The sequence below is a fragment of the Sceloporus undulatus genome, chromosome 3 (assembly GCF_019175285.1).
Source record: "Sceloporus undulatus isolate JIND9_A2432 ecotype Alabama chromosome 3, SceUnd_v1.1, whole genome shotgun sequence".
Taxonomy (NCBI): domain Eukaryota; kingdom Metazoa; phylum Chordata; class Lepidosauria; order Squamata; family Phrynosomatidae; genus Sceloporus; species Sceloporus undulatus.
In genome coordinates this window covers 22,513,323-22,539,341 of record NC_056524.1, presented here as the reverse complement: position 1 = coordinate 22,539,341, position 26,019 = coordinate 22,513,323, and the positions used below count along the sequence as shown (strand labels likewise).

The window sequence follows — 26,019 nt, the reverse complement described above, 5'->3', positions numbered from 1 at the left end:
TAACCTCCTCCTGGCAGGGCTTCCTCTCTCTCACCTCCACCCATTAATTTCTGTTCAGCATTCAGCTGCACGTATTATTTCACTCGCTCGCCGTTATGATCATGTCTCCCCTCTGTTGTCTTCCCTTCACTGGCTCCCTCTTCCTTTCCGCATCAGGTACAAACTTTTGCTACTGACCTTCAAAGCTCTGCATGGGCTGGCCCCTCTTTATTTAACTGATCTTCTCTCTTCCTACATCCCTACTCGCACTCTCCGCTCTGGTAGCCAAAATCTCCTCTCTCAGCCCAGGATCTTCTCTGCCCCATCCCGGATCCGTCCCTTCTCTCTAGCTGCCCCTCATTCCTGGAACCTTCTTCGTCTGCATGCACGGCTCATCACTTCCCTAACCAGCTTTAAAGCTGAGCTGAAAACCATATTGTTTAGGGAAGCTTTTTCAGGGAATTTGTGATTGTTATCTGGCTGTCTGACAATAGTTGATGTGATGTGATTTGTTTGATATTTGATGTTTTTAATCTGTTTTTTCCTTTCTAGATGGTAATTTTATCTATTCCTCTTTTAATTGTTATTATCTTAGAATGTACGCCTTGGGCAGGCTTTTATTTACTCCTAATTTTACCAACTTTGTACAGCGCTGTGTATAATTACAGCGCTATAGAAATAAAGTTTAATAATAATAATAATAATAATCATGGAATTCAAAACACATGTAAAGAATAGTATGTGGTACTCACGCTTCTAGGGCTGCCTGCTCAGTTTCCAGAGGCTGAATTCTCTCCAGCACATAGGAATATTGAACATTTGCTTTAACCCATGCTGCTAAGGGTGCAGCTGCAGTACTGGCTCTTTTAGCATTCTGAAACATTTTAAAAGGATATCAGTTTTAACAGATAAAATGTACTTCTACAAATAACACATTTGAATGTTGTATAAGGCAGATAGTAATGCCAGAGAATTGATTAGAACTGATGAGAGCTTAGAGCAGTCCTTCTCATGTTATCTGATGTAGGGGACCAGAAATTATTTTTTTCCAATGTGTTCAGTGATTACAATTGTTCTTTTCTTTCTTTCCTGAAAACTAGCCAGGGACCATCAGCCTCAGAGGTCAGGTACAGGAACCAACACTAGCCAAGGGATCACCACTTTGAGTAGCACGGGCTGAGAGTATAGTTTCTAAAGCCTGAATAAAATGTTTATCCCCGCTTTTTAATTATTGTTACTGATTCATTACATTGCCTTTAAAATTGGTTTTAAAATTATTAATTCATAAATAATTTCTAATTCAATCCTACTTCACGGCTAAAACTAGAAAAAATACCCCAAATTCTCCAAAATTACCTCCAAAGGCCTGCAATAAGAGGCACAGATTTCTCATTATCCACTAGTGACAAGGGCCTAGTGTAATATATAAACATTAAACAGTATTGAAAAGATCATCACTATGTCCTTCCTAACTAAAAAAGTAATGTGTTAAAGGTAACCTCATTATTTATACTGTGATAATTCTAGCTACAGTACTGCCCTAATGTAGTTTGGGAGGCCCCTGTTAAGAAGGCCTCTGCCTATAAAAAGTTATTCCATAATAAATTAGGCAGCTTTATGCTGTTGCCATGTACTTTCAAGTTGACTTCAACTTATGGTGACTCTTTTCCTAGGGGTTTTTTATTTTTATTTTGGCAAAAATTATTCAAATAAGGTTTGCCACTGTCTTCTTCTAAAGCCAAGGGAGTCTGACTTGCCCAAGGACACAGTGGGCTTCCATGGCTGAGCAGAGGTAAGAACAGAGGTCTTCCAGAGTCCTAATCCAACGTACATACCACTACAACATGCTGTCCTTAAGGTGCCATAAAATTTCACTCCCCCTTTTATCTACATTCCCACCTATTTGTATTACTTTGTTTATTTTCCTAATTCTGCTGCTCTACTTTAACAGCCATGGAATGCTAACAGAAATGGAGCAGGCTGTATTTATTCTGATTTCTTACAGGATGTTTTATATCTATTTACTCCCTATTTACACATCCAAGGGGTTGGCTTGTGCAGAAACTGCATTCTATAGATAGCCACAGAAAGAGAAGAGAAATAAGACAAGAAACCATTCCACAGGCTGTATTCACACTGCAGAAATAATCCAGTTTAACACCACTTTAACTTCCTTGGCTCAATGCTATGGAATGCTGGGAACTGTAGTGGCATGAAAGCAGGAAAGATGAACAGCAACATTTTTTTTAACCATGGAATTCCTCACCAAGAAATGCTCCTAGTAAGACTGAAAGGGATAATGCATAAACAGGTGTGAATAAAATTGTATGTATCGTCTCTGCTCATGAAACATGTGCATACACACACAGCCTTAGAAGCTACCAGCCCACACTGAAATATATGGGAGAATATCAAAGTACAAAAAAGATCACTCACTCAGCTTCTCCTCCTACATATCTCCTATCTTTTCATGTGAGTTAGGAATAAAAAAATATTTTAACAACAGCATGCTATCACTACCAGCAGCAAGCAGTGTTGCTGAGAAGGAAGAAAGAGCAAAATTTGGTATTTCTGGCTAGCACAAGAGCAAAAGGGATAATGGCAGCACAATTTAATATTTTAATGGTGACTGAAAGGACCAGCCACAGCAGTTGATGAGGACAAAGCTGGACTATGCTGGCTAGGGGATGTTTTGTCTGTGGGCCCTTTCTGAAGACTGGGGGAAGGGCCCCATGTTCAGTTGTCCATATTTAGCATTACCTCTAAATACATATGGAACAAGCTATCTAGGAGCAATGGAAATTATATACTTTCTTAAAACCAAAAGCATAAATAATTTAATGTAGCAGCATTACAGCTTTACAATATCCACACAAATTATTCACTTCTTTCCTACCACTCATCTACATATTTATAAGAACAAATCATTTTGTGTTAATAAAATAGTAAAATAATTAGTAAAATTAGTAAAATAGAGAAACTCTTTGTAATGAATAATCTTTAATTCATTTAATAAATATCTGTTGCCCACATTTACCTTTGGATCAAAAGATGATTTATTTTTAGCTAAAAGTTCTTCTACACTCTCCCGAATTGCTTTTGGAATATTTCGAGCATCAAAAGTTGCTATGTCATCTCTAACACCTCGTTTGGCAAGGAAACTAGAAAACAGAATTCAAAAACAGGAATAGGAAATATACCTTTTGATTGTTAAATAGAATAGTGCTTACATTACAAACTTTTTGCATAAAATACTTGGCAGTCATTTGTTGTTGTTTTTATGTGCCTTCAGGAGATTTTCATGGCTCAGTGGGGATTCAGACCCTGGTCTCCCAGAAGCCTACTCCAACACTCTAACTACTACATTATGCTGGCTCTCACCTATAGTTAATACCAGGGTCGATCTTTGCTATTTGGAATGAAATACATAATACTTTGAAGAGAGATATACAGGTATGCTGTTTCTAAGGAAAACTAAACAAAATGTGTAATACCTCTTCATGCTCACCCACGATGTATCAAAAATACCCATAAGCCGTAAGACTCCTTCCAGTATGTCTCTAATTATATCAGGGGGCATACGCAGGGAGCGGATTTCTGACAGAGATTCTGGTTTAATATTTCCAACTGCTAATTTAGCTTCATTTACCAATGGCTAAAAAAAGAAATGTAATAAAAATATCTAAGTTGTTTAGTTTTAACAAAGCTGTCATTTTACCCTTTACAGTAACTAGAATTTTACACAGTCTTCATAATCTCAAAGCACAACTGGAAACAGGTAACACACAAGAGAAGTTATTAAGAAGCTGATAATATGAGCATTTGAAGATTCTGTACTAGTACACTTAAAATCCACAATGGTTTTTTCTTGAATACATAAAGAAATAAAATACATAATTAAAAAATAAGAAGAAATCCTCTACATTAAGCTATAATATGTCCTCTACTTTTTATAAAGCAAGATGTAAAGACAAGAAAAATTAATAATTTTCTACTTAGATTACCTGAACTTCCCTTAGTTCATCCTCTATTATTGCTTTTCTCTCTTCAATTTTTACAACTTCTTGCGCTATTTTCTGTTTTATTTTTTCCATTTCTGATTTTTGTTCACTTGCATTCTACAGGAAAGAAGATATTGTTCAAGGGAGCAACATCATGCACGTTTTTTGTTAATGAAAATCATCATTGTTTACGATATTAGGACATGTATCCTTTAAAATGAATTTTCAAGATGAAGGCAGATCTGTGAAGTTGTATAACAAGGGTGGATAGCTTCTGTAGCCCTTTATTTCTGTTTCATGCTTTTATCATCACAACCCCACATTGTTCCACTTTTCTAGACTAATCGTTTTCTTTTCCTTCTCTATCTGTTTATTTCTTGCTTTTAACCTTTTTGAGCCCTTTTTGTTAAGATGCTTTTAAGTGGACTAGATTCCTCTATTGGTTTTGCAATATTTTGTGCTAACACACAATATCTGCATGTGTGTATCTATGGGCCTTCTAATCACCTGTGGCAACATGTGGCAACACCATGATTTTCATAAGGTTTTCTGGTACAAAGAATGCTCATAGGTGGTTTTGCAAGTTCCTTCCCCTGAAACAGAGCCTACAGTACCTGGTATTCTTTGGTAGTCTCCTCTGTAAGTACAAACCAAGGCTAACTCTGCTTAGCTTCCAAGATAAGATGGGATCAGGTGGCTTTAGAGTATTTAGGTAGAAATACCTGCATGGAAACAGTGATTTCTTGAAGAGCAGCATCAGCTTCATCTTGTTTCATTTTGAGCAGAATACTTTGTTCTTCAGCTTTCCTGTTTAATTCATCAACAAGAGCTTTTGCTTCATTCAGTTTAGCCACTCCAGCCTACAATTAACAAATGGCGGTTGGAAGGATGTTATTTCGAAAAAAAATAAGGGGAAAATTAATTAAATTCCCATGCAACCATTTCCTGAAGGCTATCAGCAAAGAGCATTTAAAAAATAGATCAGATAGAGATGTTGTTTTATTTTATTTATATCTCACCTTTCTCCCAATACGGGACCACAGCCACTCATAATTTGAGTTAAAATAAAATACAGTCAAAACAATTAGTAGAAAAAATTTCTAGAAACCCTGATTACATTTTAAAATAAATTAACTGAAACATGAGAGTGGACAGGGCTACACACCAATCTGCTCAGATTTGAACTTTTCAAATGGAGTCTCTGTGCAGGCCAAAACCCTAATGTGTGAGGCACAGAGACCACGAAGAAGAAATATTCCAAATACTGATAAGAGTTCCAAACAAGGTGTTCCTCTTTTGACTTAATATAATATAATCAGTTTAAGGGTCACGGTAAAATTAGCAATCAAAACACCAACAGGTTACTAGGATGTTCAATTAATCTGACATTCTTCTGAGATATGTCTATAATTATAAGGGGAAATACTAGGATAAGAAGTTCAAATAATGACGAAGTATATCCCTTTACATTTTCAGCATATACAAAAGGCACCACAATGGGGACAATCAATATCAAAGGAATCTTACATACTTGCAAATGACTTTGCCTTTTTATCAATTCTGTCCTTTTGCTGTTATGGATAGCACGATACATATGTAGGAAAGTCATGTACCTTCTGGGTGTAGCTCCATAACCTTTACATGAATCATGGATCATCAAAAATGACTTTAAGAATTCAGAATCACCTAAATAAAATGTTAAAAATAAGAATTGTTGCATGGGCTGAGAATATGTGAATATTATTAAAAACAAAGATCATGCTGTATACATTAAAATCACAAGTAGTGGGAGAGGTCTTACTCAGGATCTGCACCACTGCACAATTCATTTTTTTCCCTTTTTCATGTGATAAAAAACACTTTTATTTTTCTGATGCTTCCAGCACCAGGGATTATCAGTCTATTTTAATTTTTGATCCACAGTTGTTGTTTTGCTAAATAAATTTAGCTATCAAATTGTTTCCAAGGGATAAATCCTCTACCATTTGAATATTCCCTCAGCACTTTGGCTCAAAGTCCATTTCACTGCAGCAAAGGACTAGTCTCAAAGGCAAAATACCAGAATTGAAACCCTGGCTGTGTTCTAAGAGCATGGCAAGGCAGTGGATCCACATAGATCCACAATGGATCCAGTGGATATCCACATGAACCTCAGGAATACATAAATATTCTTGTTGTTTCTTAATGGAATCAAATTTCTCAATGTACATTGTTTTTCTAGAGCTCTAGAGGAGGGAAAACTGCTATACATGAAGTACAGTGGGCCCTCCCCTTACGTTCCAGATCCCCCACGTAAGGAGAAATCTGCGTATGCTCGCGCCCTATTAAAAACAATGTGGGTGCGTGATCACGGCTCGGGGAAGCTTGTGGTGCACACACTATTACTTTAATTGGCACATGGCTTCCACGTAAGCTAGAAGCTGTGTATAGTGCGCCCACATATGCCATGGGCGTACTGTACTAAATAACCTATGGTAAAAAGATTCATGAGCACTCTGTAACTTATTAGCATCCATTAAACAATTTCCAAGAGAGGTAGTCTTCAAGAATCAATCCCTTCAGCAATTCTTCCTTAAAATTGGTTCATTTGCCTGCTTATAAGAGAATATGCAACTTGCCAAGCAACAGAACTTCACTTTTTTATTTTTGCCACTACACTTTCATTTTGTTAACCACAAACAGATACCCAGAACACATAAAAATTAATGTTTCAAATGCTTTTAAAAGGGGGAAAAGAGTAGTAATAAACAGTAGCAAGAATATTTGCACAAATATTTAGATTTTAAATAATTGTAACAGGATCACATAACATAAAACAGAAGATATATTGCCACAGACCTCTTTAAATAAATAATTTTAGTAGTTCATTATGATTTCAATATTTAAAATACTTTTATTGTTGCTCTTTTGCTTCTAAGGACTTTATTGATTGTTTTGTCATTGTTTTGATGGCTTAAGAAGAAACAGTTTAGAAACAATACGGTTTCTGAGCATGTACATGCTCAGCCCCCGCTCAACCCTAGTTTGGGCCCAGGTCAGCACAATGTGCCGGTATATCCAGGCCCTGAGTCTTCTGTTACTCTTCTGCTTCTCAAATGACAACCTGTAACTTCTCAGGCCAATATGTTAGTTACATCTTGATCTTGTTAATGAATTTGATTAGCCTCTCTCTATACATCTATCTATCAAGCTTCAAGATTGTTGATGTGACATCTCCCTAATTTACTCTGCTCTTTCTTCCCATATTCTGTGTGCTCCATTCACTTCTTTCCCCCCCACCTCCTATCACCTTCATGTTAATAACTACATAATTGCTAGTTAGATGTGAATATGTAATTACTCCATTTATGCAATAAACTGTATATCTGAATACCCTACCCTCTAGCTTGTTCTCTTCCTGCAGTAAGTGGAACAATTCCAGCTGTGATGTGCCAAGACTTTGGATTAACAATGTCACCATGAGTTGTTTGTAGATGAAAATGTAGTAAGAGGTTTCTGCTATTTTTCTTAATTCAGAACATAGTTGGAACAAATTACAATTAAAAATTGAATTGTGCAATAAGGGAATTGTAAAGTTTTGTATAATGGATTATAATTTAAATATAAATATATTTTAAGATTATTTAGCTTTCTTTTATTTATCTGTGGTTTATGGCAAACTGTACAGGTCCTTTTGTTTTCTTTTTCCATTAAAAAGAGCAAGATTTGTAGAAAATGATCAACAGCCTAAAAAATCCCAACCTGTTTATATACTCTGTGTTACTTCTGACTATCTTCTCACCATGCATCAGCACACAAAACCCAATCTGTACTGTACATGCCAAACCACTACACATACACTCCAGGGTTTAGTGTTCCCTGTCCCACCACCGATTTAGCTTTAAAAAACAAAAACAAATAATTATGTATCTGCATCTCAGTAGTATATCAGTATCTCAGCAGTGGAGAGTTTCATGTCAGAACTATAGAAAAATTTACCTGAATTCTTCTTTTTGTATTCCTTTGGTGTTTTACCTTTTTTTTCAACTAATTCAATAAATAACATTTCAGGTATCTGAAATGTAAATTTTAGGAAAAGAACAAACAATGTCACTGGGAATTTTCATTGAAACCAGAAATTTAACAAGTACAATCAGCTCTTTGTATTCACATTGTATTTATCCACTGATTCAGGCATCCACAACTTGAAAATATCTATATATATATATTCCAAAAAGCAAACTTTTTATATCAGAGACACCATTTTACTATCCACTGTATTTAATGGAACTTGAACATCCATGGATTTCTGGTATCCCTGAGATGTCTTGGAATCAAACCCCAGCAAAAACCGAGGGCTCAATGTAAATATCATTGCCTCGGTGCCATCTGTTTTAACCTTAACACTAGAATTGGATCCAGTAGCAAGATTATGCTAGTGGAACAGTCAAGCCAGCAAAAGGAAGGGAAGGAAGCAATCCCATCTCCTTATTCCAAAACCTGTTACAGAGGGCCAAGAACCCCTCTAAAGCTAATTTTTGGATCACACACAAAAGTAGACATTAATTCCATTGTGACTGACAGAACAATGGATTTAGCCCTGAATAGTGGCTGATCATACTATTACTAGCTCAGCGAATTGACACACAGTCTAAGAAGATAGACTCGAACAACCAGAGTAAGAGAAAATGTTTTGTAATTGTGCTTTATCTCTTGAAGTTACAGAATTTTAAACCTTAGAACGACAGGACAGATTACTTACTTGTAATTGTGGCTCTCCAATTGTGGCTTTTCAAGAGATCATCTGTGAATTCATACACTTTCCCCAGCAGTAACCTTGATCACACTCCCTCAGCATGTATGCCTAGGCACACCCCAGATGACATCTCAGTTCCTTGTCCACAAGTGAAAGCAGACAAGCAGGGAAGGAGGGACAGTTGTGTGAATTCACAGATGAGCACTCTAAAGTTTCCCATTATTTTTAACTTATATATGATGAAGTGTTGAAAAAACACATCTTATTGGCTTGCAAGGAATTAAAAAACTGAGGTGAAAGTGCAGGAGTCAACCATTATTGACTGAAAAGAATTTTGGGCTTTGTGACTCTTGCAACATTTGTTGGGGAATAACCAGCTTTGTGGACTGCTTCTCTATGCAATCCAGAGAATAGCAAGACAACTCAGTAGTGGAGAGTTCCATGTCAGGGCAGAACAGATGAGAGAACACCACAGCCAAAACATACCTCAGTCCTTGACATGATATTTAGGCAGTGGTGGGATAGAAAGGCTGTGACAAGGTTGCTGACCTGCCTAATTCTGGTATCCTATCAACATAAAATTCAAGGACTTGTCTCACAGAGCAGGAAAGAAGAGTAGAAAGTTTCCTCAAAACCTTGAACACAGCTTGTAATCTTTTAAGGAAGGATATGTTGTATAACATAGTCAAGTGAAAAGATTACTGGCCTGGGTGCCTGATCTTCCCTGAGACTTCAGTTAGAAGATAAGCCCATAGAGAAAGCTGAAGGTAGTGGTGGTGCAACAACAACAGAAGCATGGTTAAACCACAGGTGGCAAAGCCATCAAGAAGCTACCATGATGCAATCTGCCCTGGCTTCTCTGGTTTTCATTATCACTCTGGTTAGCAGGAAAAAGGAAGGAATATACAGAGAAGAGGGTCACTTTACTCAAACAGAAATGTGCCTCCTGTTGCATATGTTCCTACACCTGCCCTGCTGCAGTACTTGTCACATTTGCTGTTGCCACACATGAGAAAAAGGCATATGATTGACAGACCCATTATCTAGTTATTTAAAGGAAAGTGGAAACAGGTAGAACCCCTTCATGGAAAGCATCTACCGAAGTAATTTCCTAGCTAATGAGATGAAAACCTGAGCAAGAATGTCACATTTGATCTACCATCCCCAAATATGTAAAGTGTAGTAGAACATTGTTTTAGATATCAAGCTGCCTTGTTTATCCAGATAAAAGCTTGCTGTGGTGTTGTCTGCAGCAATTTAAAAGTGTGTTGAACAATGGTTCAAAGGACCACAGAGCTTTGTAGAAATTGTTAGAATTTCTAAGAATGATGATGCGAAGAAAGTACTCATGTCATGTCCACCTAACATGGATTTGAAGATTTTTACAACAGGCACCCCATCCTCTAAGGAATGTGTCTGTAGTGATGGCAACAGGAGATGATGGAAGGATATCCCTTACAAGAGATTGTGACAAACAGTCCATCACTGCACTTGGTAAAAAAAAACTCATCTCTAAAATAACTCCATGAGAGGTTCTGTACAGACACAAAACCTAATTGTTTGGTTCACAGAGAGCATGAAAAAATGTAGAAGCATTTGTGAAAACAAAAAATGAACAAGTAACACTGCCAATATGGCACTCGATAAGGCAAAGATGAAGACAGAGAGTAGAGCTCATAACTCCCAGAATATTTTGGGATCCCCAATAATTGCTACATTTTAGCTTATGTTTTAGAACATGAAGCAAATCATACAATTACCTTAAATACATATAATTACTGGAGAGTATTAAATAAACTGAGTGACTCTTTATTTTTGTATTGTACTTACCTTTTTCATACTGCTTTCAGACCAACTTTCCATCCAAAGCACCTGACATTTCTTATGAAGTGCGGGATTGCTTTCACAATTTATTGTGAAATTCATGTTAGTAGAATCCATAATCAACACAACATGAAGATTCTGCTGGATTCCTAAAAGTTTTACAACAGTTAATATTACAAAGTGTAAATTTTGTGTTCCCACCCCATACAACATTTTAAATTGTATACCAATTGTATACCAATAAAAATGGAATCCTTTGATATAATGGCTATAAAGACAAATAGGTAGTAACAGGAGATTATGTATGCAAAGGAAAGAATATTCTACATATTCACATGTTGACTATGTCTGATGCTTCTTTCAACTGGCAGTGCCTCCTGTCTCACAGAGTACTATTACAGACAGGGTGGCCAGATATCCTAACAGGAAGAGGGGGACAAAGCACCACAAAATGTAGAACATTCAAGAAAAATATAGGACGTTACAAAATAAAAGCTAGAAATACCAATATAAATGTAAGTTCCTGCTTCTTAGTCATACTCAAAATGGAGGACATTTTGAAATTTTTCCTGGTCATAAGAGTGAAATGTAGGACATGCCCTGGAAAAGGACAACGCCTGGTCGCCCAGATTACAGGGCTTTCCAAAAATCCATGAATGCAAAGAAAATCATCCATGGAATCCGAATCTTAGCCAATGTCAAATTTATAAAAAAATAATATAAAATAAATACATTAATATCAAGTGAAGTAAGTATTTTCCTCAGTTTACTTGACCTCTTAAGAATACAGCTATTGATACTACTATGACCAATCATTTTGCTGTCGTGCAGAGGGGGAAATCCACAGTTATGTGTTATTTCCCCTTGTGCCGGTCCAAAGGCAGAAGTCATCTGATAAAGTAGACTGAGCCTATGAAATATATTATGATCTTCTTTCTCATATTTAGGTCCAAAACACACTACAGAAATAATCCAATCTGAGACTGCTTTAACTGCCCTGGGTCAATGCTAAGAAATTCTGGAAACATTAGTTTTGTGAGACATTTAGCCTTCTCTGACAGTTCTGGTGCCACAATAAACTACAGTTCCCAGGATTCCCTAGCACTGAGCCAGGACAGTTAAAGCGGACTCAAACGGGATTATTTCTGCAGTTTGTCTGGATCTTACTTTCAAGGTGATAAGGCATGCATATATAGTCAGATTTACTTACTGTGAGTAAAATAGTTGAAAACAGGTCCAGTAAATCCATCTTGTGATGCTTGATCTTTTAGTGGGGACAGGAGTGGCTCTAATTCTTCTGTTGTGTACAATCCAGGAACCTCACCTATTTCAGGAACACTTTTTTATTTTATATATGCTGAGTTAATGTATACAGTAGTTATTACAATAACATTAAAATTCTGCTTTGGGGAGGACTCAATAAATGTTTTAGAACTATTTTGCATCCGAAAACATTCTATTCATTCTTTCTTTCCTTTCAACCTCAAAAACGGATAAAGGGAAAGCCAGTGACCCTCCTTTTTCTATCTCCTTCTGTTATGTTCAAAAGTAGAAGAAACTACTTCATTAAGTTAAAAAAATAAAAAAGGGATCAGACGTTTCCATACCCTTTTCAATGTATCACAGTTGACACATGTTTTCTAAAAAATAAACTGTAGAACAGTGAAACATAATTTAATAACATTTGTGAACAAGGCCATTAACTGTGACTTTGTTTCTGGATTCCAAAGTCATCTGAATCCAAATTTTTAAAATTCATTATATCTTCATAGATTAACTACTAAAATAAAGGTCAACTGGCAGATGTATGAATAATCTGAGCAGCCTGTTAAACAACAGCAAAAACTGTTGACTTCCAACAGTTCAATAACTGCAACATATCTCTGATATGACTGATATAATGATATATGAGACCATGACCTCTGTTCAGTTTTGGTACTCAAAGCAAACATCTAAGCTCAGATTTTTATTTTTATTTTATTCTGAGTGCATATCTCTTGCACCAGTTTCAGGTTGGACAATTTTGGCATTCTGGTTAAAAAAAATGAAGATGCTACAAGTATAAAGCCTTTCCTTGCCATTATTATTATTATCATGTTTATATTTATTCATATCCTGCCTTCCTCCCAATACAGGGACTCAAGGTGGCTAACAAATCTAAATCTGTATTAAACAATAATGACCTTACTGTGTGCTATTTAGGTATTAAATTCATATCACCTGAAGAGAGCAAGCTGTTAACCATCTCAAGAAATGTGGGCTGGACAAATTGATAGTCCTCAAGCAACAATACAACATGTTGTGCTTCAATTCCTGCAAGCTGCATTACCTGGAAATGGAAAGTACTTTTCGTTTAGTTTCATACTACAGCATATAAATGCATATTCTTCAATACTGATTTAAGTAATAGCTCCCTATAGTGAAATATACACATTTACGGAAAGGTTTAAACTTCAGCTGGCTGTATCAAAGAAACTGAAACTTCATTAATGAACTATGTCATTAATCCCAAATTCGGGTTTTAGGGGGAGGAGGCTCCTCTTCCCTTTTCCTCCCCAGTTGCTCCCTGGGCAGCCCAGGGAACAATCGGGCAGAGAAAGGGTCTCGGGAGGATGAGTGAAGACCTTGATCTCACAAATAATGAACCATGAATCTCAAGGCCACTAATGAGGAAGAAGAACTATACATAGAAAACTGTACTCTCTTGTCTTGCCATGCCATGAATGCTTAGTAATTTTTTACATTTGTACAGTGACTTTAAATGCACAGCACAACACTCATAGGCTTCAACCATATACAATATACAGAGTTTACACACAAATATAGAGATCACACACTGTGCAACTGGGACTTACAGCAAGTGGTTCTAGGAGGATAGGTCTCTAATAGAAACTTGACTAGATGCATACAAGAATTCAGGCATATAGACATTGAGAGCAGGATAAGAGTGTTTTAGAGGGCAAGCGCTTTGAAAGTCTGTATAGCCTACACTATTTTCAGTGTTAAATAAGCCTTATAACTGTGTTTTCGAGGCAGGGCTTACCATGATTCTAAGATTATTTTTTTCCTGTTATGAGTACAACTACAGAATTAACATTCAGCTGAAATTAAACATTTTGGCCTGAATCCAATTGCCAATCCAAACCCACTGAATCAATGGCATTTACTTAAAAGGTGACTTACCATTCATTAGTTGATTTAAATGATCTATTTTAGTTGGAAATAGCAACTCATTTCAGGCTCAAGTGTTAACTATAGTAGTTGTATTTCTCAATGACAGCAAAAGGTTTAAAAATGATTTGTTTAAACTGGATTCCCCCAAAGTACACATACATGTATGCCTATATACAATGATATAATTCTTTGTACTGATCTGGAAATCACTTGGAATTTTGATCCTAAACTAATCCTGAACTTTCAAAAAAAAAATCGTGTAGTTTTGCTTTATTTACCATGTTTAATGTCTCAAATCAGCAACATTGTATTTAATAAATGAAAAATCACTGAGAATTATTTTTTTTAAAAAAAATGTAAATAACTTGATGCATCTCAGTCTGGTGTTTATAAACAAAATACATGATATTGTTAAAATCCTTAGAGCTATGGATTAGATAGCACGTTCTGGAATCTTGGGAAACACCTTAAATAGTAAAAACCATTTATATACTATAACTTACATGTTTCAGATCATTTTTGAACTGTTTCATTTCATAGCCTCTGGAAATCTTGGGTGTTATTAGAATTGCTCCATGCATGTGGCTAACTAAAGATGTAACAGTCCGACGGCCCACTCCACTATGTCCTGCTAACAGAAGGGACCCTCCAGGAAAACTCAGTACTCTGTCAACTCTAGATACATAATCAAGAACTTCTGGGAAAAGCAAAATTTCGATATCATGGTTATCTCGACCATAGTGAATAATACCCTAAAAGATGAAGGGATAAGTAAAGAAATGTAAATAGCAACAAAATACAGTAATAGGAAATAACTTAATTCTTAAACTTCTCTAGCTAAAATGCACCCTCCTTCCTTCCCTCCCAAGGTCTGAGAAAGGTCCCCTTGACTTCTCTCAAGCCTTGGGAGGGAAGGAAGAAGCAGCCAGTGCACGCTATCATGCCCTTCCAGCACCTCAAATAGCGCCCTTTTCTGGAAGTAAGGGATCTTGAGACTGTTGTGCACATGCTGGTAACCTCGCGTCCAGACTTCTGTAATGCGCTCTACATGGGGCTACCCTCGTGCTTTGTCCGGAAACTGCAACTAGTACAGAATATGGCAGCCAGAGTAATTTCTGGAACATCCAGGAGAGAACATAATACCCCGGTTCTAAAGTCCCTCCATTAGCTTCCGGACCCAGTACAAGTTATTGGTTATCACCTTTAAAGCCCTAAATGGCTTGGGTCCAATCCGGGATCACCTTCTCTCCTACAATCCTCCCCGCGCACTCCGCTCCTCTGGGAGGAGCCTACTTCAGCCACAAAAATCTAGGCTTTCAACTACCTCCCAGAGGGCATTTTCCATCGTCGCCCCAGATTATGGAATGGCCTGCCAGATGAGATCCATCTGCTTACATCCTTAGACAGCTTTAAAAGGGCTGTTAAGATGGATCTCTTCTGGCAGGCCTTCCCAGAATAGAGAACCCGGCCTCAGAAAAACGTCTGGGAATAAGATACTGCTGCTCCCATTGATTGTTTTGCTGATGAGATGTTGTTGATCTTCTGGTCAGTTTTTAACTTGTATGGTTGATTATTATTATTATTATTATTATTATTATTATTATTATTATTATTATTTTCTAAATTCTGCATTGGATTTAATACTTTTTTAAGGAGGGGAGGGTATCAGGAATTTTATATGTTCTGTATTTTTAACTTTATTAGCCGCCCCGTTTGTTCTCAGAGGGGCGGGATACAAATATTATTATTATTATTATTATTATTATTATTATTATTATTATTATTAACAGCTTGCTAGAGCTGCTTGTGGCTTTGGATGGGAAATGCGTGCACACATGCGCATGCTAATTCCCCACCCATTATTCGTGATTTTTTCATATTCGCAAGGGTCCTCCACCCCTAACCCCCGCGAAGCCCTCCCCCCCAACTCCCACAAAGCCAGAGGGAAGACTCTATATATGTTAATCAATCTCATTACCATCTATGAGAAACAGTTAAAGGACTTTTCCAATCTGATCCTATGGAAATTTACACAGAAGCAAAACCCACTGTCAGACAAAGTCCTAAGTAAATCTGCATAGGACAGTTTCAGCCTAGTAAAGAATTATCTATGAAATCAATTTATACTAGAAATACATCTGTGTTTCTGATACTGCTCACAACACTGTAATCTATCATACAGCTCATTTAAAAAGTGGGACTGTGTACTGCTATCAGGAAAGAGACTATACTGATGGAAGCACTGGGGGTGGCTGGGTCTCTCATGTCAAACAGACTTTTTGTAAGGAGGCAGATTAAATATGCAAAACCCCAGCAGCTATAGTAGGGATGACACTGGCAGAGATCTCTCAAAGACACCTGCAATGGTATTGTAGTTAACACTTGTTAGAACTGTGAGGAAGGAAGCACAATAACCCCTTTTGGATGTCTTTTACCATGAAAACCCTATGATAAGACAATCCAAAATGAAAAAAGGGATTGTGCCAGAATATGAAACTCCCAGGTTGGAGGGTACTCGAGGAGCTACTGGGGTAAAGCAGGGGACAACTACAAGGAGTGCCTTGGCTGACACAACTGGACTCAAGCTGACAGAACATCCAGCTGTTGGCATGGTGGAGGATCTTTCAGAGGCAACAGAAATAGCACTTTGAACATGAAAAGAATCAGCAATGTGCTGAAGGAGTCAATAGTTTAACTAATACTGAATGTCCTTTATCATGAAAACACTATCATGAGACAGTTTGGGAAGGGCCTTAAAAAACATGTTTTTGCATATGTTGTTATGAAGACACATAGATACACATGTAGTGTCTACTAAAGGCCTAAACCAGAGACCCGTAATGGCCTGAATTCTCAGCAGTGAAAACAATTAAGGATTGATCCTTGGCACTGGCCAGAGCATGTTTTGTGTCCCATAGTTCTGATCTGTCTTTAAGGGATGCAATCTCTTTCCAAGTCAACTGGATGTCAAATTACAATAATCATGACATCCTTTTCTAGCCACTAAGCCAATGACGAGTATCTCCTGAACATATCCCAGTGTTTCAACATACCTTTCTGATAACATCTTTCAAGTCTGCTGTGTTAAGTTTACCAAGTGGCCTTCCATGGGGTGGCAGTGTTTGTCCTGGAGCCATAACAGTTCCCAGTTCATGACGAGCTCCCCATGTTACATAAAAACTATCTGTGAAAATGCAGTGAAAGTAAGATGAATCATCACTGTTTCTACAGCAACTGCCAAATCTAGATGATTCAATTTTATCTTACCTGCCATATTGTCCAAAATATCAGATCCCCAATCTCCTTGAAAGACTTTCATTAAAATATTGTCAAATACATGAAGTTCTTTGGTTCCAACAATTTTGTCACGGAAGAGACGACGTGCCTCATATGCAACAATTTCTAATACAGTATCTACCGTGTGTGTTGAAGCCCCTATGAAGTATATATTGATAAAATGCCATTATATATTATAGTGTTCAAACATAGAAATTCTGTATTTCTATACATTGACAAGAAATAGCATTGTAAAGTAGTCTGACTGTTGGTCAAGGACACTAGGAGTTCAGGGTTCATACCCCCACTGAACTATAGAAACCTGCTAGAATCATAGAGTTGGAAGAGACCAAAAGGGTTATTCAGTCAAACCCCCTGCCATGCAGGGACACACAATAAAAGCACTCCTGACAAATGATCATTCAGCCTCCGTTTAAAAAAACCTCCAAAGAGGGAGACTCCGCTATATTAAAAGGTAGTACATTCCACTATCAAACAGGTCTTACTATCAGAAACCTCTTCCTAATGTTCAGGTGAAATATTTTTTGCTGTAATCTGAATTCATTGCTATGTGTCCCAGTCTCTGGAGCAGCAGAAAACAAGATTGCTACATCCTGAATACAATATCCCTTCAACATGTATATCATGTCACCTCTTAATCACCTCTTCTCCAGGCTAAATATACCTACAGCCTAAGTTGCTCCTCAAAGGGCATGGTTTCCAGACCTTTCACCATTTTGGTCACCCTCCTCTGGACATGTTCCAGTTTGTCTATATCTCTCTTGGATTGTGGTGAACAGAACTGGACACAGTACTCCATGTGAGGTCTGATTAAAGCAGAATAGAGTGGTGCTAATACTTCCCTCAGTCTAGACACTATACTCTTATTGATGCAGCCTAGGAGTGACCACTGAGTGACTTTGGGCAAGTTGCACTCTTTCAGTCTCAGAGGAAGAGGAAAGTAAACTCTCTCTGAACAAACATTACCAAGAAAATCCTGTGATAGGTTTGCTTTAGGTTTGTCCTAAGTCAGAAATGACTTGAAGGCACACAGCAACATACATAAACAAAATTAAAATAAAAAAGCTACATACCAGCAGGCAACCATCAAGAGGCAGCAGAGACAAGAAAAATAAAGAATGAAAATGGAGTTTTCAAATACATTCTAATGATAAAAGAACAGAGGAAGGGGCAGCAGCTCTGGCCAATCTACACAGGGGCTTCGGGAAAAAACAAGGCACTGTAGCTTCTTAAAATGAAAAATGTTTTTAGCATCTCTTATACATTTTTCTTCAGGTCCCATATAGAATCAAGGAATAGATCAAGGATCAGCTAATCCAATCCATTGCTAGTGCAGGATTCAACAAGTAAGCATCCTTACCAGATGGCTATTGATCTTTTTTAAAGTTTTATTCTTTTTTTCCTTATTTTATTTGACCCTTACTATGTAAAGCAAATTTCATTTCATTTTATTTTATTACGATCAACTGATCAAACATCAACAAACAGCAATCACATACAATAGTTAATAATTAAAATTTCACTTATAAAAATATATTAAAAAGACAAAGAGGGAAAAGTAAACTAAAATAAAATAATTATAAATGCATGAAATCATTATAAAATTTTAAAAGACTGATAAGTATTATAAAATTTTAAGAGACTATCTTACGTCTACAGACCATTGCCGCTGTGCAATGTAAAGCGCAGTGCAAACTTTACAGCACTCTATAAATAAATAGATGATGATGATGATGATGATGATGATGATGATATAATGCTTCCAGTGAAGGAAATTTCACCATGTTCTGAGGTAATACTGTCCACTGACAGCTCTTATCACATGGATGCCCTAATACCGTGATGGCGAACCTTTGGCACGTGTGCCACAGGTGGCACCCGACGCCATTTTGCCAGGCACGGGGCAAGGGAGGAGGCGGAAGAGGCATGTGCGTGCCCGTTTTGCCTCCTCCCTGCCATTTTTGGGCCTCCCGCTGTCTCACGGGAAGCCCAAAAAAGGCGCTCAGGAGAAGGAGCCAGAGGCGCATGCGTGCCTCTTCTGCCTCCTCCCTCGCCCTGTGCCTGGTGAAATGGCGTCACGTGCCATCCATTGATTGTTCTTCCTAATCCTAAAAGCTTCTTAGAGCTACTTCTCAAGTTATCTGATGTTACAGGTCAGCACTCTCCCCTTCCTCACAATGTACCAGGGACCAGTACCATATCTGTAGCCTATTACAGTGCGTCCGCGTTATACGTGGGCGCGCTATATGCAGATTTAAGCCTACATGGTAAAGCCGCATGGGAGCACGCGGGGCATTGCGTCCCATTCAGATGAAGGGGGTGTGCGCCCATGGCGTTAAGGCCATGCCGCCACACCACCACGCGCACAAGCCTCATTCACTTGAATGGGACTCAAACGTAGGTGGAATTTGCCTTACGTGGGGGGGATGGTGGTCTGGAACGGATCCCCGTGTAAGGCGAGGTTCCACTGTATTACCAGGTTTGCAGTTTCCTGGAAATTTGCGACAAACCAGCAGCAAATGGCTTGAGGATCAGCACTAGCCCACAAACCACCACTTTGATTACTACTACAGAACTGGCTACAGAGTCTGTAGAAGCAGCTCAGTAACAGGAATTTGTAGTAGCAGGGTGAGAAGGAAGGAATATTGAGATGATCTGACATGCAGAATAAGCCAGTGTTACTCACCTCCCGTTAAATCATATCTGAACAAGCCTAGAACCCACTGAGTAAGAATGCAGGGCGTAAAGAGGTAGTGACTGTGGTCATCAACTGTGAACTTGGCACGAATCTGGAAATATAGATAATGTCAAAATGTACTACATTTTTAATCAAGCTTTTCATTTCAACAATATACAATTGGTTCTCTTCTTCTGCTGGCTTGCCATCTGCAGACTACAGCATTCACAGACAGTCCCACTCTGTTCCAATGGTGGCATGTACATGTGCCTGAGCCAATGCTGTTGCACTGCCATTAGAAGCAATGGTACTTGAGGTTCTGTGGATTTTGCTATCCGTGGGGGGGAGAGGTGCAGAATGGAATCCCCATGGCTACAAAGAGACAACTGTATTGTTGAATTTTTCTACAAGACGAAAGTGTGAAAACTTACACATGAAGTAATTCTTTGCATGTTTACACAGAACTAAATATTACAGAAAAGTTAAGGAAAGTTATTCAATCTTGGAATAGTCTCAGGGATCATATCCATCTTTGGCATGACAAATAAAAAATGGGCAGGGAAAATTGGTTCTTTCCTATCTAAGAGTACTGATATGAAACAAGAATAAAGTACTGCATATCTGCCCAGGAATAAATATGACCTCCTATAATATGATCTCAATTACTAAACCTCTGCATTTCAATACAAAAAGACAAAGTGCACAACTCCTCACAAGTAAACAAGATAAGCCTCTGTGAGTGGAACAGACAGGAGGAAAAGGCATCTGCAATATGTATTTTCCCAAAGCAGCTCAAAAACCCACTGTCCACACCGGTTACTCCCAAGGCGACCCAAATGCGCACAGCCAAACCACAAAATGTCAGAGCATTTGTATGCCCAGTAAAACACTGGCAAAGCACAATCATTGGGAGCCTCCCTGCATGCCCCTTTCACCCCATGTCCCCTCTTGGACTATCTGATCTGTGTATATTGTGATAACATCCATTGGAGGTGTCACACTTTCATTTTTTATTTTTTATTTTTTGCATTGCCGCCCCAACCACTTAGGTACGCCAGCTCTGTCCTTTTTAAATGCACACCTGCAATGGTGTGTTTATATGCAGCTTTAGGGTGAGAGTTAGGATGGATAGCTCCTTCAGAACCACTCTCATCTCAGGATGTTTATAAGCAAGGTTGAAGGTGCACATTTTCCATGCTAAGTCAGAATATCCTGGTTACTTTTTGCTCCAGTTTTTAGTCCGGAAGTGCAATTTCAATCTGGTTTCCACCTGCTTTGGAGGTATGTGTCATTTAAATGACCCGCCTTCAAATCAGGTGGAAACCACTTTATTTGGCCCATGCGTTTTAGCCCTGCGTGTTTAATTTGAAATAAGTGGAAGAAGACACTGTAGGGCAAACCTGAAAAGTAAGACTGCATCACTCCGAACCTTACTTCCCAAACCCTGCTACCTCACTCCCGCAGTGAGAAGTTCTCCCTTCCAAACATGCTGACAGATTTTCTGAACTATGCTATACTACTCTGCTTATAGTTTGAGTAGAGCATCAGAAAAACATGTTTTCTCAGATCAGTGCAGAAGAGTAATTGACAACAATGAGGCCTTCTAATGGTCTTGATTGACAATAGATTCAAGACAAACAAAAGTACATTTTTAAACATTGCATAACAGAACTGGGTAATTTTCTGCTATAAGGAATGATGATGTTCCCTGATAGGCATGGCTTTAAAAGGGGATTAGAAAAATTCATCTATGATAGTATAATAGAACCCCTATGTTCAGAACATTTGGCTTCACAGTAGCTAGTGAAGTTAACAGTAGGAGAAGACTGTATTTCTATTTGCCTTCTCCTCTTCATGAATACTTTTATACAATAGTTGTGTCCACTCTTTTCCCCCCAAAAAAATTAAAAGAAAAAGAACCAACGTCTTAGTTTCTATGTATTTGCAAGATCAGAAGCCCATTTCCTACTATCACTCAAACAGAACAGTCATCAGTAATGAGGAATGCAACACAGGGACGGGAAACATAAATGCTGCAGTAACAACACTGTATCTTAGATCAGTGCTAATTATGCTATTTCATGTTGGAGACCGGCAATGTTTCTTTTCCCAGCATGCCAGGGATTGGCACCATATTTGTGTTCATTGGCTTCATTTGCTTCTTTCTTCCTTTGAAATTCCAAGAAACAGCAGCCAATTGCTTGGGACTGACACTGGTCCATGGAACACCACTTTGAGTAGCAGTGTCTTAGATCATATGAACCCAAATTAAATCATGTATACCTGTTCATATACTTGAACCATAGATCCTGCCAACTGGTGTATTTTTGCTAAGGCTCCCCAAGCAGGATGATTCTTTAGGTTCTTGTGCAGAACAGGTTCTAAGTATGCACTGTAAATTGTCTGCAGTTGATCTCTCTCTGGATAGCTAGAAGATGGAAGTATTTTTAAAAATCAGTTATTCTTTCAGTCATTTAAAATTTGTAACATTTACTTACACAAATAAGCAGCACTATCTGAGTTGAACAGAGTAAAACTGAAACAAAGTTTGGCTTATATGTAGATTTTCATCTCAAGGACTGCTCCAGCACTTACCTTAAGAATATCAACAGATTATTCCCTTGTTTTTTATTCTGTAAACAAACAGTATTTGCATAACAAATGTGTATTTTTAGCTGTGCCTATTTTAACTTTTATAAACTACCTTGATGCCTAAGGCTGAGAAAAAGCATAAAAGTATAGGAATAAGAACGATCAAGAAGATACTTACTCAATTGCACAAAGACGGACAATAGAGGTGAACCTGGAAGTGAGTTTATGCTTTCCTAAAGTCCCTCCAGCAGACATAGAAGCCACAATCTGGATGTTTTCTAATCCAACCCATTCAAGATTTTCATCATAAAATCCCTGATATGTAAGCACCTGGTAAGGGTGAGATAAAATGGATAAAAGAAGCCTATTAAAAAACAAGTTAGTTATTTGGCATTCGTTAAGACCAGGGGTAGGCAACCTGCGGCCCGGATGCAGCCCGGCAAGGCCTTGGGACCGGCCCCAGCCTGGTCCTGCCGCCGATTGCCGCCGGGGCCTTTGGCCTCTCGCGCGCAGGGGCAAGGGGGGCAATTGTCTATAGACGCCTCAGAAACATGCATTTATCTTAACATTTTTTTAAAAAATCAGCAAATTTTTTCACGTGTTCTCCACTTTTTTTAAAAAAAGTGTCCACCATTTGAAAATGTCCTACATTTGTCCCTGTTTATTTATTTATTTAAAAAAATTATATTATTTAATTATTTATTTTTTGGCTTTGGCCCCCCAGTTGTCTGAGGGACAGCAACTCGGCCCCCGGCTCAAAAAGGTTGCCTACCCCTGGTTAAGAGCCATCATTTAAATCATCCCTGCCATTGAGTATGTTATTTTTTGGTGGTTCCGGAGATGTTAAGACTTCAAATCCCATCAGCTTCAGCCAGTATAGGATAGATACGAGTTTTAGTACAACACATGGACGGTCACAGATTTTCCACTTTTGCTATATGTTAAATGAAAAGCATATTAATTAAGTACAAAAATATCAGCCTGTATAAGAAGACCCAAACTTTGAATTATGCAAACAAAACCTAATAGAATTAATAAAATTAATGCATCTGTGACTTATGAAAACTTATACTTCTTATATAATGAGCATGGGTTTTCTTCCTGTATTGCCCACTCCAAACAGGAATCTCATTATGTATGCAATTTTTATTCACTTATTCCTCTATTGGAAAGATGTGGTCATGCTCAAACAATCTGCCCTTATGCTCAGTGAACCTTGGAAATAATAAATAATAATAATAATAAAATAAAATTTTTATTTTTATACCGCCCTTCCATAGATCAGGGCGGTTGACAGCAAAATATCAAACAACATATACATCAGGGTTAAAAACAATTACACACAAACAAAATAAAACCCCCATTAGTCAGTCCTCTTTGCCACAGAAGAGGAAGGGAGGCACACTGGACTTTAAGCGGGGAATGCAAGCTGAAATAGAAAGGTTTTTAGGTCCTTTCTAAATTGGGCCAGGGAGGTGGCCGAGCGGAGCTCTGTGGGCAGCGTGTTCCAAAGGGCCGGGGCGGCGATGGAAAATGTCTTCCTCGCGGTGGAGGTCAACCTAGCCCCTGGCTATAAATTTACTTTATAGAAAGTATTGTCTGTTTTCTTGGTTTTTTTTCTAACTGAATATTTATTTGCATAGAAGAAATCAGAGGTCTCACTCCCAAGAGCCATTTTGTTGTCTGTACAAATCAGAAGGTTCCAAATTAACATTTTGAATGTTCTCAAGGTAAAACAAACTGCTGTTAGCTCTAGGTAGTATATGTCTTATAATGTCACTGTAGACATCCATGTCAGCTCCACCAGGGCTAGCCTGAAGAAGAAGAGCCTCCCTCCAGTCAGTCTGCCTTGGTCCAGGCCTCAGAGGGAGAGAATAACCACTAGACCCGATCCCCTTTCCCACCACCATTCCCTTCTCCTCTAAGGGCAGGGAACCGTCTAATTAAAAATAATAATTGTAAGCCACTCTGATAGCCTTTAGGGGTGAAAGGCCGGGTGTAAATATCATAAACAAACAAACAAACAAATAAATAATATCACCTCTTAACCTTCCCTTCTCCATGCTAAACATCCCCAGCTCCCTAAGTTGTTCCTCATAGGGCATGGTTTCCAGATCCTTCACCATTTTAGCCGCCCTTCTTTGGACACACTCCAGTTTTTCAACATCCTTTTTAAATTGTGGTGCCCAGAACTGGACACAATATTCCAGGTGGGGTCTGACTAGAGCAGAATAGAGTGGAACTATTACTTCCCTGGATCTAGACACTATACCTTTATTGATAAAGCCTGAAATTGCATTGGCCTTTTTAGCTGCCGCATCACACTGTTGACTCAAGTTCAATTTGTGGTCTACTTGGACTCCCAGATCCCTTTCACACATAGTTTCATTCAGCCAGGTGTCCCCCATCCTATATCTGTGCATTTCAATTTTCCACCCTAAGTGTAGTACCTTACATTTCTCTGTGTTGAAATTCATTTTGTTAGCCTTAGCCCAGCTTTCCAATCTATCAAGGTCATTTTTAATCTTGATCCTGTCCTCTGGGGTATTAGCTACTCCTCCTAATTTGGTGTCATCTGCAAATTTGATAAGTATACCCCCAATTCTTTAATCCAAGTCATTGATAAAGATGTTGAATAGCACTGGGCCCAGGACAGTCCCCTGTGGGACCCCAATGGTCACTTCTCTCCAGGATGAAAAGGAGCCATTGTTGAGCACCGTTTGGGTTCGGCCAGTCAAACAATTACAAATCCATTTAGCAGTAAATGTATTTTCTGGTGTATAAGACTACTTTTTAATCCAGGAAAATCTCAAAAGTTGGGGGTCGTCTTATAGGGCAGGTGCTAAAACTTCAGAGCCAGACTGGAAAATCTGCGGTCGCCGCATATGGTGGGGGGAACTCAAAACTGGCTGCGGGGTATGGGAAAAAGAGCTGTGTTTGCACTACCGCTCTGATAGTTTTCGAGACAAGGAGGGCTGGGCAGGCAGGGAGAGCTGACCAATCCAAGCAGGCTTTGTATACAACAAGTTTTCCTGCTAAGTACCTGCATGTCATAAGCATTTGAATTAAAATTACCATACTGAAATCAAATCTGATGTGTTTAAAAATTTTATTTGGTATGCGTTGGAAGAGGGGTAGTCTTATACGGTGAGTATATCCCAAGCTCTATATTTTAACTGGAAAAGTTGGGAGTCATCTTATACACCCAGTCATCTTATACGCCAGAAAATACGGTACCTTGTCTAGCCCACATTTTACCAGCTTGTTTGCAGGAATGTCATGGGGAACCTTGTCAAAGGCCTTACTGAAATCAAGGTATACTACATCCACAGCATTCCCTTCATCTACCAAGCTGGTAATTTTATCAAAGAAAGAGATTAGATTTGTCTGGCATGACTTCTTTCTCTGAAACTCGTGTTGAATTTTTGTGATTATGAACTCGTGTTGAATTTTTGTGATTATGAATCTGTTCTAGAATCTTTCCTGGTATTGATGTCAGACTAACTGGACGATAATTGTTGGGATCCTCTTTTTTCCCCTTTTTGAAGATGGGGACAACGTTTGCCCTCCTTGTCTGCTGGGATTTCTCCTGTTCTCCAGGAGTTCTTAAAGATTATTGCCAATGGCTCCGATATTACATTAGCCAGCTCTTTTAATACTCTTGGGTGTGGTTCATCAGGTCCTGGAGATTTATATTCATTTAGATTAACCAGGTATTCCTGTACTATCTCTTTACTTAT

At 38.3% G+C, this 26,019-nt stretch overlaps 1 protein-coding gene across 4 annotated transcripts in view; it reads right to left on the bottom strand.

The window, feature by feature from the left end:
• Positions 1 to 26,019, bottom strand: part of DYNC2H1 (dynein cytoplasmic 2 heavy chain 1) — a 248,851-nt gene that overhangs the window by 151,055 nt on the left and 71,777 nt on the right. For 3 of the 4 annotated variants that reach the window (XM_042458285.1, XM_042458286.1, XM_042458288.1), the window contains 16 exons: positions 22,458 to 22,609; positions 21,971 to 22,115; positions 19,697 to 19,799; positions 16,981 to 17,148; positions 16,767 to 16,897; positions 14,217 to 14,465; positions 12,760 to 12,868; positions 11,750 to 11,863; positions 10,546 to 10,688; positions 7,959 to 8,034; positions 5,512 to 5,666; positions 4,703 to 4,840; positions 3,984 to 4,097; positions 3,474 to 3,634; positions 3,017 to 3,140; positions 732 to 853 (listed from right to left, as the gene is read on the bottom strand). In XM_042458285.1, coding sequence (XP_042314219.1) covers positions 732 to 853; positions 3,017 to 3,140; positions 3,474 to 3,634; positions 3,984 to 4,097; positions 4,703 to 4,840; positions 5,512 to 5,666; positions 7,959 to 8,034; positions 10,546 to 10,688; positions 11,750 to 11,863; positions 12,760 to 12,868; positions 14,217 to 14,465; positions 16,767 to 16,897; positions 16,981 to 17,148; positions 19,697 to 19,799; positions 21,971 to 22,115; positions 22,458 to 22,609 — 2,204 coding nt within the window. The remainder of the gene's footprint in view (positions 1 to 731; positions 854 to 3,016; positions 3,141 to 3,473; positions 3,635 to 3,983; positions 4,098 to 4,702; positions 4,841 to 5,511; positions 5,667 to 7,958; positions 8,035 to 10,545; positions 10,689 to 11,749; positions 11,864 to 12,759; positions 12,869 to 14,216; positions 14,466 to 16,766; positions 16,898 to 16,980; positions 17,149 to 19,696; positions 19,800 to 21,970; positions 22,116 to 22,457; positions 22,610 to 26,019) is intronic. The other variant, XM_042458287.1, reaches the window with a different exon arrangement.